The sequence below is a fragment of the Ostrinia nubilalis genome, chromosome Z (genome assembly GCF_963855985.1).
Source record: "Ostrinia nubilalis chromosome Z, ilOstNubi1.1, whole genome shotgun sequence".
Classification (NCBI taxonomy): domain Eukaryota; kingdom Metazoa; phylum Arthropoda; class Insecta; order Lepidoptera; family Crambidae; genus Ostrinia; species Ostrinia nubilalis.
In genome coordinates this window covers 5,160,508-5,179,651 of record NC_087119.1, presented here as the reverse complement: position 1 = coordinate 5,179,651, position 19,144 = coordinate 5,160,508, and the positions used below count along the sequence as shown (strand labels likewise).

Here is a 19,144-nt window from a genome sequence, read left to right as displayed (position 1 = left end):
GCTTCTAGAAATTGTATGAAAAGTAGCAGTTGCATCGCAAGCGTTCCTCAGCGGCGCCACTGCAGCGCCCTCACACGTCAGATTTGAAAGCGCCCTAATTTCACGCAGGCGAAGCCGCGGGCTAAAGCTAGCGATGTACAAAATAAATAGCATCCCCAACGTTCTTCAAGTTTAATAAGCTGTATGCTTAAATTTCGCGTAACAAATGCCGGTGCTTCACAACTGAACCTCAAAGGAAGTGAAACGTTTTCATTGAAATTTCAGGGGTGTGCCCGAATTACCCACTCTGAGGGAGACAGCCATAAGTTGTATTTTATTCATGCGTTAGATGTAATTTGGCCAGGAACGAGGGTGGGGATAAAGGTAGGGCTGTATATATCGTTTGACACGATGTTCCGAATTTAACGACTTTAATTGTTGGTTTATTATCAACTTCTTTTGGTAGTTCCTCCCACCGGTATTATTTAATACTTACTCGTATTCAAGTTGAAATTTTTTATTATCATTTGAAAATTAATTTTTTTTCATGAAAGGCACTTGTGTGTTTTCAGTTATTGTAATTTGAAATTAAATAATTATGCACCTATACGTAACAAGGCACAAGCGAACGTAGATCTAGCTCAGCCTCTCGTAAACCACCAAAGCAAAGTTCTTTAAACTTAGTATTTTTTTCTATAAATCTAGATCCAAAAAAAAGCTTTGAAAAGACAATGTCAAAACCAAAGGATTAACTCGACATAACACTGACAATACAATATTTTAGTACAAATCCCCAAAGACAAGTATTGTTTTAAAGGATTTTAGCTCCATACCCATGTTAAAGTTTGTTCAGATCCTGGTTTGTATAGAATATTTGATAGCCATGACGGGATTTTGAACTTGATACATTCAATGTGGTAGGTATACCTATTTCTACCGAACTGAGCCACGAGAAACTGTCTGATATTCAATTTCTTAGAACACCGATCCGATTAAATTGATCCAACAATTTGATTCCATAATCAACTATGATTCTTGGAAACGCTTCGTCTGTCTTTGCAGGTCCTGTGACAATCGGTTCAGCAGTATTTTACTACTTGACCTTAATGCACAATAGTTTATCTCCACTAATATTTCAAAGCTCGTCAATTTGAGTCTTACGCCCGTATTCACAAACATACTCTGAGGTCCCACAGTGAGCGTGGATGCATAGGGTGACACACGAACCAGTCACAGAGCTCTATGTGCATTCGATTTGCTGGTTCACCGTTTGTAAATACGGGAGTTAAATTATTTACGATTCTAGGTAATCTCTACTGTAAAAAGAATGGTCTGTCTTTGGACCTCCTGTGACAACTTACTATGATATTGCTATTAAATTTTTGCTTTAATCATTATTCACAATAGAAATCCATGCATCTCTGCACTTTAATTACAAACGTTAAAGTTTGTGAGAATGTGTGATCAATTGATCTTAAACTCAATTAAAATGAACATAGGATATAATTAGCCATTTTTATCAGAACTTCTGCGAGGCTAAAGTTAGTTAAATACATATTATAATACATACAACAATAGAGCCTTGACTTTAACTTTTATTTCGATAAGAACTTTATGTGAATAATTTGAGTAGTATTTTAGATAGGTACTTATATCGGCCACTGTGTTAACTACCCATTTCTGCTCATGTCATCTCGTTCTATCGCTAAGAATCACCATTTGATGAGAGCGAGTTCAAAAACGGAAATGGGTAGTTCAACATTGTGGCCGATAACGTACATCATTAGCATCAATCATCAATAAAAGGGAAAATTGAACATTAATTCTCAGGTTCCAACTTTAAGCGTTAAAACAGCTTTACAAGAAGCCGCCACCAGGCTAGAAGCAATTAAAACGCGAGTTTGGTTCCAAACGATGTCAAGATGCGCGGGAACCTTACGACGGCTCCAATTAACAGAGTGCTTGACGACAGCTTAGTCTATACACTTTTGTGGCAAAATCGCCTCTATTACTAAGGACATAAGAAGCCACCGTGCTGTGCTTGACGTGCTTCTGTACAGCAGAAAGTAACATTCTTCGCCAGTCCAATGTCGATAACATAAGGTTCAATTTTAGGTTTCTTCTTCGGAAACTTCTATATTTCACTGCTAATTAGTGGTCTTCGGAGACATTTCAATTATGCTGCTCCAGCAAGGTGGTAAGAATCTTCATGAATGGCGACCAAACAGGTGGAGTTAGGATTCGTGAATGCTGGCTGAAGCTGAATGCGACAAGCCAAAGAGACTAAGATTTTTGAGTCAGAGGAAAACAGCACTGTTCTGTTCCGGCAGTTAGAGGTAAGATAGCCAGTTTCTCTGTGGTTGAGGATTCCGGGTGAAGCTCGCTTCCACCTTCGACCTGATCATCATTTACCATCAGGTGAGATACAGGCCAAAAGCTTCCTCGTTGTGGATAAAGAAAGGTGGCGCGCGTTGGGGGAGCCCTATAAGTCTTCAGCCTCTAACAGAAATTTGAATTGGTTCCACTTAAATCCGTGTGCAACTTATGTTAGGTACTAAGGCTGAGTTGCACCATCTTACTTTAACTTTGACAAACGTCAAAATCTGTCAAACTCCATACAAAAAGCACCTTTTATCGTTATAGTTACGGTCTAAGTTAGATGGTGCAACTTAGCCTAAGTATTTGCAAGGTCTACCTAAAGATTTTAAGAAATACGTCTTTCCAGATTGAAATGAAAGGCTCTAAATGAATTATAATTATTATAACTATTATAATAGTTTTACATCTCCAGAGTATTTAATATCAAAAGAATCAAATATGCTAGACGAGTGCCTTTGAAAACCTATTTAACTGAATTTAGAAGAAACCGACTCGGATTTCACAGAAAAAAATAATGTAAATCCAAAATACAAAGGAACTTCATAGTTGTTTTTGACGTGGAATCTTATTTTTGTAGATTATCATAGGAAATAATATTATTATAGTTTAACGCTTAGCCTGAAAGATATTGTCAGAAAGTTAAAAAGCCCTAAATTAAAAATGAAAATCCTTTTATTTATTTATTTCTACTGTTTTGTTACATAAAAACTTCAGCAAAATGGGTTTTTAAAATGTACCTGAAAAAGGTCGCCATTATATTAACCCAAAATTGAGAGGCTTTGTGGGTTGTTTCAGTATTTTATGAATATTGAAATATACAAAACTTTCTAATGTGAACCCCGTTTAAAAGTTGGTCGTGCGTACCTCTGACGTGGTGTTAAAAGACGAAACGTGAGCTAATTACAATAAATTTCAAAGGGAATTGCCTAGAACAGGGTTTCTCAAACTTTCGACTGCACGAACCGTTAAAGTTTCCAAGTGAACCCCTTAAAACTAGCTACGAGTAATTTAAACCCCCCATCCCCCAAAGAAAATAATTGAGAAAAATAAGGTTTCAATTTAAATAAATTGCCAATGAATAATGACTTTTCAACCGACTTCAAAAAAAGGAGGAGGTTCTCAATTCGACCCGTATGTTTTTTTTTTTTTCTATGTTTGTTACGCGATAACTCCGCCAATTATGAACCGATTTGAACAAATCTTTTTTCGGCGTATAGGTAATACCTCAAGGGTGGTCCCATTTAAATTTAATAATAAAAAAACAACCCCCAAGGGTGGAAAATTGGGGATGAACTTTTTTATACGCAATATCTCCGCCGATTATAAACCAACTAGCTTTCCGCCCGCGGCTTCGCCCGCGTGGAATTTTGTCTGTCACAGAAAAACTTTATCGCGCGCGTCCCTGTTTCAAAAACCGGGATAAAAACTATCCTATGTTCTTTCCCGGGACTCAAACTATCTCTATGCCAAATTTCATCAAAATCGGTTGCGAGGTTTAAGCGGGAAAGCGTAACAGACAGACAGACAGACAGAGTTACTTTCGCATTTATAATATTAGTTGGGATTTGAACGATAATTTTTTTGTTGAATAGGTATTATCAAAAGGGTGGTCTCATGCGAATTTGAAGAAAATATTTCACCCCCAAGGGTGGAAAATTGGGGATGAACTTTTTTATACGCAATATATCCGCCGATTATGAACCAATTTGAACGATTATTTTTTTGTTGAATAGGTATTATCAAAAGGGTGGTTTCATGCGAATTTGAAGAAAAACTGGTCATGGTAGGTACAACTCCTTAATGCTTAGGAGTTGTAGGATAATTCTTTAAATATTATAAGTACAAATAGACCAACAGTTGTATTCTTTCATGTTTTTAAGGTGGGCTGACGGTTTAAGGTCTTTTTAGGTTTCCTATATGGTAACCTGTATTTTGTAGGGAATATTATTTTACACTAGACATGAAGAATATGGTCTCAATGTACTGCCTACCTTCAGTGGTAACATCAAGGTAATAATTAGTTAACTAAAAAGCAAGAAATAAGTAAAATTTTATAAAAAGAAATAAAACCGACTCCAAAAAACCTACACTAAAAAGTAGAAAAATAATTACTTATTTATTAGGACGAATTATTAATATTTATGTAGGTATACCATGATTGATACTTTTGGAGTCGGTGCAGGCAAACTTTACATGTTTCATAATCTTGGCACCGACTCCAGAAGTATCAATCATGGTATACCTACATAAATATTAATAATTCGTCCTAATAAATAAGTAATTATTTTTCTACTTTTTAGTGTAGGTTTTTTGGAGTCGGTTTTTTTTTTTTTTATAAAATTTTATTATTATTAATGTGAAGATTCAAGCACTGTTTCTTTTCGCAAATGGAGTCAATTTTAGGATTAATTTTGGACAATTTTAAATCTGGCACCATGACGTAAATTTTGTCGTGAACCCCTAGGGTTTCGCGTGGGGTTCTTTGAGAAACCCTGGCTAGAAAGTTTATAGTAAAGTCATCATTATAAATTATACATTAACTCTTCCTTCCTGTGATTGTGAGAATCGTGACTGAATGTGTAATAAAGGTATTACATAAATTAACAAACTCAAGCTTATTTTAGCCATTGTTTGAGTTTAATATTCTAACCAATTTTCATAACTATTATTATAAGTGAATTTTATTAGCATTTTTGCATATTAAGAAGCTTAGCGCTAAGCTTCAGCAATCAGTGCTTAGTTATTAAAATTAGGTACCCTTAAAATCTACAAAGGACTTAATAGAGTAAATTAAATTAAAAAGTATTTGCAAGTAATATTTTGAAATAGTTAAAACTCTAGGGCTGAGTTGCACCATCTTATTTTAACTTTAAAAAACGTCAAAAACTGTCAAACTTCATACAAGTTACGGTCAAAGTTAGGTGGTGGTTAGCCTAGGTATAATTACATAGTTAGTAAGGTTATTGAATAAGCTCAAAGCTCAATTAGGCCTATCCGTAGTAATTCGATTGAGGTGGAACCTCAAAGAGGAGATCAGAACCTTTAAAGATGTTACTAGTAGAGATAAAAGGGATGTGAGATGCAGTGTGTAAAGGGCGGTCATAATTTTATTATTAAACTACCTGACCCGGCAAACTTCGTAGCTATAGAAGCTAATGCAATATTTTAATGGTGAAAGAACCTTTCAAATCGGTCCAGTAGTTTAGGAGCCTATTCAATATAAAACAAGCAAATCTTTCCGCTTTAATATTATAATAAATACTTGTAAAAGGTTGGTATCTCCTGCCTACTTTGGAGTAAGTGGCGATTATGACTTTCATCTTCACAGAAAATCTTGAAACACTGATGACAAAGAAGTTTGAAAAAAAAAATGGTTACTTTTTCGTAATACAATAAGAAGATACAAAATATACTATGATATTGTAATACAACAAAAGCTTTTTCTCACAAGGCCGGCACACTTAAGCCTAAATTCTATGTAGTACCCTATTATTTTCTAAAAGTAGGAAAAAGATAATTCTGTAATCTTCTTATTTTAATCTCTTCTATTCACCTGGTTGTCAACACCAATCAACACGCATGTAAGCTAGGTTATTGTGAACTTACAAGTATTTTCCAGTCCTCTAAGGGTGAGTTGCACCACCTAACTTTGACCGTAACTTTAACGATAACCGGTGGTTTTTGTATGGAGTTTGACAGATTTTTGACGTTTGTCAAAGTTATAGTAAGATGGTGCAACCCAGCCGAAGTGAAGAATCCGTATCACGAACACGTTTTCAGAATAGTTAGATATTTACTACTTACTTATGTGACTTGTAAGAAAGCTTTATACTAAAATTCGTAGATTTCTTTTATGATAAAATGTATTTGCGAAAAAAGATCTTTCATATTTATTCAGTCGCATAATAAAATGCGTGAAACTTATTGAAGTAGTTAATTTCTTTTCTCCATGATTTTCTTTTATTATAAAATGTTATTTGCGAAAAAGATCTTTTCATATTTATTCAATCGCATTTAAAATGCGTGAAAGTTATTGAAGTATGTAATTTCTTTTCTCCATCATGGAGACTTACTTGCAATAGAAAATCTTTAGGTAGGTAATTTCCCATTTTTCACTGATTTTGATCCCAAAGATTATTACAGAAAAACATTTATTAGGACTGTAAGATACGAGTGTAACCGTATTATCCCTATCAATTGTTAAAGTGCATATCCATGTAACATATTAAACGTTAAAACCGTTGATGAACTGATAAATGAATCAAAAGGGTACCGCTGTACATCGTTAAAAGTTAATCATTGCTATTGGAAATACCATTATTCGGCAGCCTATTCTTTCTATCTAACAATCAGATACATATACCTATAATAATCCATGCCATTGTTTAAAGATATCGTTACAAATTAAAGTAGGTACCTACATCACTAAAAAATTCAATTGTATATTTTCAGGATATAGAATTCCTAGCTAGTGGATGCTCAAACGAATTTTAAGTATCTTTTCGGGATAACGTTACATTTTCCACGACATTCATTATCAGACCTAAATATATTACCATATTTTATTTGTACTTGCTTTTGCAAACGAATTTCATATTGTAGCGTGATTAAACTTTTATGTGTCTCTCTTACCGTAGCCCGGGCTCGGAAAATTGTAGCAGGGAAATAAGCCGCACTTACAAGTAGGGATGTTATGGATATCCGTAACCGTAACCGAAACTTTCGGATATCCGAAATAAAAAAATATCCGAAACCGTAACCGTAACGTTTCGGATGTAGGCAGTTTAAATTGTTTTTATATAGCATAGAGTAAAGGCATAACAGCCTGATTTACCTTTATAATGCCATCTAGTATCAATTTTTATTTTTTGATTACTTTTTATTGGATGTAAATTGTGCGGCCATGAATGAAACGTGTTGGACGACTATTGCAAATTGCAGTGGCGTAGCGTGGCTTTTCGCCGCCCGGGGCCGTCCGGAAATCCGCCGCCCTTTATTTTAATTATAAATATTTCAAAGTTTAAATATTATATTGAATGGACTTCAGGTACACTATTCACCTTATTTGTTGAAAGTCAAAATAAACTACCACGCACTGCTTCACAAGGAAAATACATTAAAGAGAAGCAATTGCTGGAAACCCACAGGAAGTTTGATTTTCTTAAATAGCTCAGCTTTATTATGTAACACTAGGTGTATAACAATAAACAATAATAACAAGTATTTAAGTATTTATTTGTCAATTGAGAGTAAATATTATCTTAAATTATATACAGTGTGAGTCACGTTAAAGTGTACATATGAAAATAGATGAAACTAGACCTATTTTATCGATAAAAAAGAGGTCAAAAAATTTTTGAGATTTTTTTTTATTTTTTTATAGAATTTTTTTTCTTCCAATTACTTATTGTAAAGAAAACGTAATAACTTTTAAACTAAGCAGTATATCCTGATAAAATAAAAACAGTAATAATGCTAAATAACAGGCGATACTAAAAAAATACATGAAATAGCCAGAAAATGCCAACAAACAATAAAAAAATATACTTTTTGAAAAAAATCTGCTTAAAAATTCGTATTTTTTTGGTTATTTGATAAATTTCTCCAAAAAATGCCACTATAACAGGTGTTTTTTATTACTTTTTATTATTCTCTATTATATTACTTTTGTAAAAACAAAAATCGCATGTCTCTATCCCTATCACAACGTTTGCAATGATCGTTTGAATTAAGCCTCTCCGGGCGCGCCATTCAACGCTTCGTTAACAACGAAACTGAAAGTGACTAGATTTGTAATTTTGATAAAGACAAGTTAGATTTCAAATAAAAACAAAAGATTTCGAAGTAAAATAAGCATTTTAGTTAAAATTAAAATTGTCTCTACCTGTAGCGGAGAAAAATGTGGTGGCAGGCCTTTGTTCAAACGATCATAGCAAATGTTGTGATAGGGATAGAGACATGCGATTTTAGGTTTTACAAAGGTGATACGATAGAGAATAATAAAAAGTAATAAAAACCATCTGTTATAGGGGCATTTTTTGGAGAAATTTATCAAATAACCAAAAAAATACGAATTTTTAAGCAGATTTTTTTCAAAAAGTATCATTTTTTATTATTTGTTGGCATTTTTTGTGTATTTTATGTATTTTTTTAGTATTGCCTGTTATTTAGCATTATTACTGTTTTCATTTTATGAGGATATACTGCTTAGTTTAAAAGTTATTACGTTTTCTTTACAATAAGTAATTGGAAGAAAAAAAATTCTATAAAAAATTAAAAAAAAATCTCAAAAAAATTTTGACCTCTTTTTTATCGATAAAAATAGGTCAAGTTTCATCTATTTTCATATGTACACTTTAACGTGACTCACACTGTATAGTGCTCATTGAACTTAGAAGGAATAACATAATGTGCTTAATATTATTAAGGGTTGTACCCTAGCTAACCAGCGCCACCATATTTTTTCTTGATTACTTTTGTTATAGACCGAAATTAAAAAAGTGGTTTGAAAAATGTATAATATGTATCGAAGCTATTTTTTAAAATAATTTGTTTGAATTCATTAGATATTTGCAGCAAGTTACAGATTTAATTACTGCTAAAAGTTACCATTTTAGCTAATTTTGAATTTCGAACTTGCAGAATATAATAAATACACGGTTTTAAAAGTAGCTTAGATATGGCTTTAACTATTTACAAACCACTTTTTTTATTTCGGTTTGTAACAAGAGAAATCACGAAAGATTATCTGTGGCGCAAGTTTTAGAGGGGTAAGTAAGCTCCTTAAATATTTTTGTTACTATTACTTAAAAAAATAGATTAAAAATGTACTCTTCGTGCTTTTTTCAAAGCAAAATCTTTTACACAATCGTCGATATCAAATTGTATCTCATTTTCAATTGCCAGTATAGCCAGGCCTGTTCATCTCCGCGAGTTTACATCGAAAACAAAACACGCACGATTGCCCCCTACAAGAGTACTATTCGACAAGGCCTCACATACGAGCGAACATTGACTCACGCACGCGTATTCTTGTGTATGATGGAAAAAAATAAAGAAAATGGTGTACTAAATACTGTGCAGTATTTAACTGCCTAAATAATAATAAAAACACAGAATGTACTTTTTTAAGTTGCCTCAAGACGCTGAGAGGTAAATAAGTAGTTAATATTATTCATGATAATTCATGCTAAATCATGTATTTCCTCCGCCATTTTCTGCAGATTGGCACCTCACGTCACATCATTTTACCGAAGTCAGCCCTATAGCTTCGGCGCAGTACCGATCACTGACGTTTGTCAACAAAACTTCTGACAAACTTGCTTGACTCTTGAGACAAGCTAAATTACACCATATTGTTAATGACATTGAGCATACATTTTTTTAAATACCTTCGCGAAGTAAAACTTCTGTACGTAGTACTTATTATTATTCTGTGGTATAGCTAGATTTGTTAGTCTCAACGTAGACATAGTCGACCTTTTTTTTTCTTGTTCATGCAATGTTTTTTTTCTTATCCGCCGCCCCCTTTCATATGCCGCCCGGGGCCATGGCCCCCCCTGCCCCCCCCAAGCTACGCCACTGGCAAATTGCATTCTAAAACACAGATATCCGTAACCGTAACCAAAACTTTCGGATATCCGAAATAAAAAATATCCGTAACCTTAACCGAAACTTTCGGATATCTGAAATAAAATATATCCGTAACCGTAAATGAAACTTTCGGATATTCGAAATAAAAAAATATCCGTATCCGTAACCGTAACCGAAACCGGTTTAATATTATTCCTATATCCGTAACCGTATCCAGAACCGAAACTACATATCCATAACATCCCTACTTACAAGGCCATCTGTCGATACCTATACAGGGTGTTAGCGGGTTTACAACAAGCTTCAGGCATTACAAAGGTAGTTGTGTAAGTTACAAGAGCCATAATACCCTGATCTTTCCTGTTCTCTCAAAAGGCATTTATTTATTAGATTCATGGCAACTGTACTTTTAAGACTTTTAGAGAGAAGGCACTTTCTAAAAACTTCTGCTGAATATTTTTCGAGTGAGAAATGAAGTTTCTCTTGACCTATTGTCAGGGTTTTGACCACAAGATGTATTATACAGGGTGTCCCAAAAAGTATTGTCAAGCCGAAGCCTTAAGGTAGAGCATCACTAGGGCTATCCAAATCACCCCCATGTATGTTCCGCGATTTTTGATAGTTTCCTAATTTAGGATTTTTATTTGGATGTTTTATAATAATGGTTCTAACATGTAGGTTTTCCGTTTCACCATACATTTCTATTTGCATAGTACACGTTTGCCGGACTTCAGTGGGATCATGTTGTGATATTTTGAGCCATTACAACTGAACTTTCACCGCTGGGTTTGTAATTCAATACGGAATCTCAAACGAGAACGTTCTCAGGTGTATTACAGGGATGTTTTGTGGCTCCACCCTTTGAAGTCGAATTACAAACGCCTGCAAAAACCGTTGCTCTTCTTGTTCTAAATGGGCCTGTTTTGTGCGACCAAACTTATTGCTAATGGTTTAATTTAAAAGACACCAAACAATTCAAGTCAAAAACAGACGAAAGTGCCTAAATTGTAAATCTCTCATTACACTGACAACAATCGTTTGAAGTAATAACAACCTACATCAATATATTTATAAACATATTTTTTTCAAAAAATAGCTACGAGCCCATTACTAAATATTACCATTTTACAAGCTCTCCTATAGAATTCACAGAAATAAATCCAATTATGATTATCCAAAGTTTTGGGTCGTTCCACTGGAACTTGGAAAGGTACGAGTGTAATAAGGATCCAATGTGAAATATTTATAAGAACTTTGAGTAGAAAAGCAGGTCATGTCTTTATTTTTATATTTCATTTCAAGGTGGCCGCTCACACTTAACTGCTTCTTCGGTTACAATAGAGTTAAACCACTTTACTCGTAGTTTCCGACTATTTTCCTTCTTTTTATGTCTCACACATTGTAGATCTGATATCAGATTTTGGTGTCAAGTGATACGGAAAGCTCGATCTTGCTGATAGATTACGTGATTTTCCAGAGTAAGGATTACTTTGAATTTTTATGATAACGTGTAACTTACTTTCTTTTCGTCTCCGGAGCACATAATATTTTTGTAATATTTTTGTAATCTTTACGTACTTACTTACACGTAATTATCTTCTGGGGCACGTAATATTTTTGTCATTTTTACAAGTTACGATTTTTCCGGAGTACCTAATATAATTTATGTTATCTGCGTGTAGTAAAAATATTTTTGTTATCTGCTTGTGTTATCAGCATTCTATGGAGAGGGCCATGCTTGGTGTTTCTTTGCAAGATCGAATCAGATATGAGGAAATCCGTAAACGAACTAAAGTCGCTGACATAGCCCGACGGATTAGCAAGCTGAATTAGTGGCAATGGGCAGGGCGGCCGATGGGGCAGCAAGGTTCTGGAATTGAGGCCGCGTACCGAAAAACGCAGCGTGCGACGTCCACCTACAAGGGGGACCAACGACATCGTAGAGGTAGCAGGGAAGCGCTGGACGCAGGCCGCTACCAATCGATCAACGTGGAAAGCATTGAGGGAGGCCTATGTTCAGCAGTGGACGTCCTATGGCTGAAATAATGATTAAGATGATAAATAGTTTGTAGGAAATAAATACTCGTACATGTTAGTAATTTACGTTTATTCTAAATTTTCAACTAGCGTCCAAAAGTTGCCGTATCTAATCTACGTTTAATAATTTAAACGATTTACACGAAGTCGTTAAATCTTAGATATAATACGAGAATGGTATTAACCATGATAAAAGTTCCGAAGTTATCTCAAACTTTGCCCCCTTAAGATTTCATTACCTTAACAGGGGCGTTTTGAGAAGTTTTTCTTTTAAACCAACACCAAGTTTTTGTGTTTGTGTTGTTCTACTTTCTATTACTGACTTATTATTTTTTGCCTTTGAAGTATAATAAGTAATTCAGTTTTTCAGTTTGTTTTAGGTTTTAATAGCTCTATTTTGAAATTATCAATCGTCGAAAAGTGAAACTTTTAAGTGAGTAACTAGGTAAGTTACTTTATGACCGTTTCATAAGGAAACTAAGAATCACTATAAAAATAGTAATTTCCAAATCCCATCTTGGTATTCCAATCGATTCCAAAACCTCCAAGTCTCATTACTCATACTAGCGTTATGTAATTTCTAATTTTCAAAGACACTATCAATTGTATTAGATTTATCCTAAATAGGTAAATTAGCAAAATACTAACCGTATTTTGCTAATTTACCGAGTAATTTTCGTCTCGTAGAGACATACCATTAGTATTTTTGTAACAAGAAGATTTTTCAATCGAATTTCGAAAAGTGTTTCAGTCCTGCCCATTTTTAGGTCCCTTTTTCGCTGCTTTTTGTTTTTACACATGGCTGCAGTAGGTATAAGGCAATAAAAAAGATCGGCACTTGTGAAATTGTTGTGTGCCGTACACGTTACATAATGCATGAGTGCACGCTACAGGTGTTGACTATACTCGACCGGCGCTTTGTATGGAGAGCTTCGATATAAAGTACATTTTATCAACAGCAGTTTCAACACGTAAGTACATCCTGAAATTCCTGAATATTCTGGTGCTGGTAATAAAAGCCTCAGCCTCGACTCTTATAAAATCTCTCAGTGTATCAACCTGTTTTTCAAAAGTTCTTAAGTCAAAATGACTAGTTCATTAAGTATGGTTACAAATTAAATGTAATTTACTCGACGGTCGGCATTTTAATTTAAACTCCAATGTAGTTCTATCTGTCTAACGTTGTACCTATTTGTGTCTAAATTATATTATAATTAGCGTGGTATATAAATTAGTAATTGTAAAGCAAACCATATTTTTTATTGTGCGAAAACGTGCACATTTATTTCATGACAAAGTTTAGAACGCCAAAATATTGCCTTTGGCTTTGGCTTAATTTCACATAAACTTTTATATTCTTGTGTAATTTTTAGCATATTAGAATTAAATAAGTACGTGGAATCATAAATACCAAACTATGTACGTATGTTTATAATTTTCCCCCACTAAAATAAACTATTTGAGGGTGAACCCTTTTTATTCAAAACGGCCTCGTTTAATCCGATCCTCAAATTTTAAATCAAGTTTACCATAAGCCTATCCAGTTAAATAAATCTAACATGGTCAAACTATGAAAATTATGTTTTTAAATTGTATTAAATTAAATAATATCGATACCTTCAGGTTCAATTGTCGTATAAACCAAAACCCTACTTTTCAGGACCTGAATGTCTCCAACTTCCTCATTGGCCCTAGAGCAATTCCAAGTATACCATCAATAAAAGCCTAATTAGAGTCATCAAACCTCTCAGTCATTCAATTAGAGCCATTAGAACTTCATAACTATGAGTTGTTTTCTGTGTGTAAGCTGAGGACACGTGTCCCCAGCTGACACATCTGTATCTTCGTAAATATTTATGCTACGATAATGTATTATACCTCAAAAATTACAGTCGAATCCAAATAGTAGGCTTTCCAATTTTCAAGACTTTAGCTCAAATACTGTTAAAACCACGATCAAAAAACTATGTGCGAGCTGGAGTACCGTGTCTCCAGCTTACACATCTGTATCTTTGTAAATATTTAAGCTACATCAATGTTTTATATCTCATAAATTAAAGTCGAATAAAAAAACCCGACTTCAAATCTTGCAAAGCTTTATCTCGAACCGTTTTCGAACTACGAACCGATATGTATGTGTAAGCTGGTGACACGTAACACACGGTGGATTATTAAAACCGTATAAGTTAGAGTTGCGTTTTAAAGATCAAATAATTCGTTATAATTAAAGTACACACGAGACATAATTTCAAATCTCTAGGCCTCTTAGTTTCAGAATTAAAAGCCAAAAACTATTTTCCCGCCAAATAATTCAAATAATGTGTGTCGACTGCGACGTTGCCGTTCCGTGCGTCCACTAGAGCAGTCGAATTTGAACCTAAAAACTAGTAGTGTTTGAATCATTTTTATTTGTAGTTTAAATCATTTAATTTCGATTATAAGAATTTTAGACTAGGAGCCGGCTGATTTGTGTATTGAGTACCTAATAACCTATATTTTATTAATAAGAAAAAGCTAGGTAAAACAAAATTATATTTTAATATACAAGTAACGAACTTGTTTCCAAAGGCTCAAATATTTGTGGCGTTTCTAAACGCAACCACTTTAATTTTTATTTAAATACCGTGAAGTCCCACGATTCTGCTACGTCAAGTGGCAAAAATGGGCAACAACTATATTTTGCTCCATGGTTACAAACAGATTTTGCTCTATGACAAACACAGTTGACAATGAGGGTTTTCGCGATTGGAAAATCCGCCAGATGGCAATACGTAGACGCGAGGTCCAAATGCTGCATGATTGGTTATTTTTGACATGACATTGACAGATATGTCAAAATCCACCAATAACGCAGCATTTGGACCTCGCGTCTACTTATTGCCATCTGGCGGACCCTCATTGAATTCTTCTTCTTTTGTTGAAGAATCAAATAAAAAAAATTAACTACAAGAATAAGCGAACATAACGACATATACAAGGTTTCCCAAAAAGTACTGTCAAGCCGAAGCCCAGAGGTAGAGTATCACTAGGGCTACCCGAATACTCGATTTTTTCAAATTATTTATAATTTTCAGATGATTTGTGATGATGATGAAAATCTTTATCATATTTAAAAACCGGGATAAAATCTATCCTACGTCCTTTCCCAGGACTCAACCATTATTTATTATTATTTATTTATAAAATATAGGTTATTAGGTACTCAATACACAAATCAGCCGGCTCCTAGTCTAAAATTCTTATAATCGAAATTAAATGATTTAAACTACAAATAAAAATGATTCAAACGCTACTAGTTTTTAGGTTCAAATTCGACTGCTCTAGTGGACGCACGGAACGGCAACGTCGCAGTCGACACACATTATTTGAATTATTTGGCGGGAAAATAGTTTTTGGCTTTTAATTCTGAAACTAAGAGGCCTAGAGATTTGAAATTATGTCTCGTGTGTACTTTAATTATAACGAATTATTTGATCTTTAAAACGCAACTCTAACTTATACGGTTTTAATAATCCACCGTGTGTTACGTGTCACCAGCTTACACATACGTATCGGTTCGTAGTTCGAAAACGATTCGAAATAAAGCTTTGAAAGAATTGAAGTCGGGTTTTTTTATTCGACTTTAATTTATGAGATATAAAACATTGATGTAGCTTAAATATTTACGAAGATACAGATGTGTAAGCTGGAGACACGGTACTCCAGCTCGCACATAGTTTTTTGATCGTGGTTTTAACAGTATTTGAGCTAAAGTCTTGAAAAGTGGAAAGCCTACTATTTGGATTCGACTGTAATTTTTGAGGTATAATACATTATCGTAGCATAAATATTAACGAAGATACAGATGTGTCAGCTGGAGACACGTGTCCTCAGCTTACACATAGAAAACAACTCATAGTTATGAAGTTCTAATGGCTCTAATTGAATGACTGAGAGGTTTGATGACTCTAATTAGGCTTTTATTGATGGTATACTTGGAATTGCTCTAGGGCCAATGAGGAAGTTGGAGACATTCAGGTCTTTTCAGGAGAGCCAAAAAACGTTTTTTTTTTTAATAAAAAAATCGTAACTTTTTTATTTGAGAAGTTATAAAAAAATGTCCAAGAGAAAACATTTTTCAATTTTTGCAATGAAATAGTCTAAATATTTAAAAAATGGGCATCTTCAGTAGTTTTAAAGTTAGCTTGGAGTTACGTCGTTGAAAAAGGTACTCGGTGGTTTATAACTCTTTACGTCGTATTTGAATTTTTTGTAAACACGAGACTGAAATTGATGGCTTAAAGACCATTAGATGTATTTTTTTTGGTTTATATACCCACTAGCTTTCCGCCCGCGGCTTCGCCCGCGTGGAATTTTGTCTGTCACAGAAAAACTTTATCGCGCGCGTCCCTGTTTCAAAAACCGGGATAAAAACTATCCTATGTTCTTTCCCGGGACTCAAACTATCTCTATGCCAAATTTCATCAAAATCGGTTGCGAGGTTTAAGCGGGAAAGCGTAACAGACAGACAGAGTTACTTTCGCATTTATAATATTAAGTTGGGATTGATAAAGTGATTTATTCAAATGTATTATTAAAACTATGTATGTAAATAATGTATTGTTTACTATTTCCAGGCTTTTGTTGTTTAGAGAATTTGCACAAAGATATTAACAGTGTAAAAACTATATTTAGTTGAGGTAGAAATAATAAATGTGCTTGCATACGAAAAATATCATTTTTTTTTTACAATTTTGCAGGAAAATTATGGCAAAACAAATAATATTTCTAATAATTCCAAACAAAACTAATCACCATAAATTTTGAACAAAAAAATACAATTACAGCAAAACATTAAGACAGCTTTCATGGTTCTCTGCTGACGCATATTGATTTCGTTTGGTTATGATAAATTTTGCATAAAGAGAAGAGCCCCAGTAAGCTCAGGAGAAGGATTTGTAATTTTTTGAGAATCTCTCTAAGGAATTTATATCTTTACAAGAAACCCAAATTTAAATTACAGCTAAAAGTAACCACTACTGGCAACAATTAAAAGTTGGAGTACTTGTAAAGTAATAAACTATTACAGAGCATCTCAAAAGGGTATAAATAGCCTTCATGAGCACACTATGGCTTGTTTCAATAGGCTAGATGACAAAATTTCAATTATTTGTCCGTCAAACAGATAATTAGAAAATATGAGACTCATATTTTTTATTTTCTTTCATAATTTAATAATAACAGTGCTACATCGAGTTGAAATGGCGCGATACGTCACGCTTGAGTAGAATTTTTACTCAAAAGTGACGTCACGCGACATTTCAACTCAATATAATACTGTAATTCTTCGATTATGGGAAAAATTTAAAATATGAGTCTAAATTTTCTAATTCTCTGTCTGACGGACTAAATAGAATTTCGATTTCATGACCCAGTCATCATCCCTATTCACGGATGTACTGGACCTGGAAAGCAACCTTATATATCTAGTTATTATCTTTAAAAGTAGAAACAATCAACTTTCTTTAACTTTATAAATAAGAAAAACTTACTTACTGTACATACATACATATGTGATGCAATAAATAAATGAATATGAATATGAAACAGATAATTACCATATTGAATACGTGGACTTACGACATTGAATCTGGACATAAAACGCCATGTCTTTAGGCGTAAAAACCATTTTCAAATACGAGAGAGTTTTACGTCCTGGCTTAAAAAAATGTATGGTTGATACATCTTAGCAAAAATACCAAAAACAAGCGTTCGGTTTTTACACTGTTTATAAGGTATTTATTTATCTTTTAGGCTATAGTTTTTTGGGGCGTATAAACATTTTTTTAGCGAATTTCAATATTTCGAATATACAGCTCGATAGAGAAAAAAATTCTGATTAAAATGGTATATATAACTCGATTTGGCCAAAATGGTTTATACGACAATTGAACCTGAAGGTGTCGATATGTAAAATAGGTTAAAGTTTTGTGACGTAGTATTTTTTAAAAAGGTCCTATTCCGAGTCATATTTAAAAATCATAAAAGTAATTTATTTTCTACAATAAAGGTTTTTAACTAGCTTATTTTATTAATTCGTCCGTTTTAGTGTGAAAAAATTGTTAAAAATCGTCATTTGTTGTATTATTTCGGTAAATGGACACAATGGAATATTCCAGAGATTATTTTAGTTGGTTTCTAACTAGCTTTTGTTTGTGTGAAAGCGCATATTTTAATGTATGCATTTGCACGGTTGCGTTATAAATTGCTCGCCAGAATAAATCATAATTTGTTGCCCTGTAATTTGAATGAAAATGCAACATTTCTAGCGGAGTAAAACTAAAAATACCGTTTTTGTTCAGAATTTATAGTAACTATTGCATGTGTTTTTATTAGATCCATATTTTTTATTTCTGCAAATTGTTTGAATCCGTCAAAAGAAAGTTAAAAATATCTTTTTTGTTTTAAACTTTTGAAACAGCAATTAATACGTCTGTTTCTTGTATAATCAGGTATTTAAAATTATTAAGTAAAATCCAGAAAACACACCAACTTTATGAAGAACTGCAGCCTCCGCCGAAAGTACTTAGAAGAAACGGCAAAACGATGTTGAACATTGTTTAATAAAGCCGGTCTTCTTCTCATCCTCTCCATCCACCCCTAAATTATAAATGAAGTCATACATAGCGGAATAAAATATTCTACTTTCATAAAAAATTACTCAACGTTTTTCTGTTAAAATGTCTTTGTCAAACGACAGAAACTTTTCCGCTTGAAGTTAAACTAACAACAAACTCGCCCAGGCAGGTTGCAAAGCTGGAAGACAGTCGCCTTAGCCATTTTTTTCCTGTAAAACATACATAATAAATAAACCTTACTCTACAACTTACCTCTGAACTCCAAGCGCGCGAACTTCTCGCCCTTGCATTTCAGTAGTTTGAATCGGTTAAGTTTCACTACGAGAGACATTTTCGTTTTTTTTTAAGTTATCATTATCGCGAATAACAAGGCCCGGAGGCCTGGTAATTTTTCCGACCGTCCACTGAGTGAGATTTTTAAGTTATCGCCCGAGAGAAACTATCCGCTACGAAACCGTGGTAGCGAGATACAGCATGAAGAACTTTCGCGTCCCGCTCCCCGAGGGCGGGAGAGACCGTACTGTTACTTGGAAGCGGCC

The 19,144-nt window shown here is 33.9% G+C and overlaps 1 protein-coding gene across 1 annotated transcript in view; it reads right to left on the bottom strand.

The window, feature by feature from the left end:
- The window catches only part of LOC135087041 (uncharacterized), a 116,552-nt gene extending 97,616 nt beyond the window's left edge, over positions 1 to 18,936 (bottom strand). The window contains exon 1 of the mRNA XM_063981891.1: positions 18,858 to 18,936. Coding sequence (XP_063837961.1) covers positions 18,858 to 18,936 — 79 coding nt within the window. The remainder of the gene's footprint in view (positions 1 to 18,857) is intronic.
- Between the last annotated feature and the right edge of the window lie 208 nt (positions 18,937 to 19,144).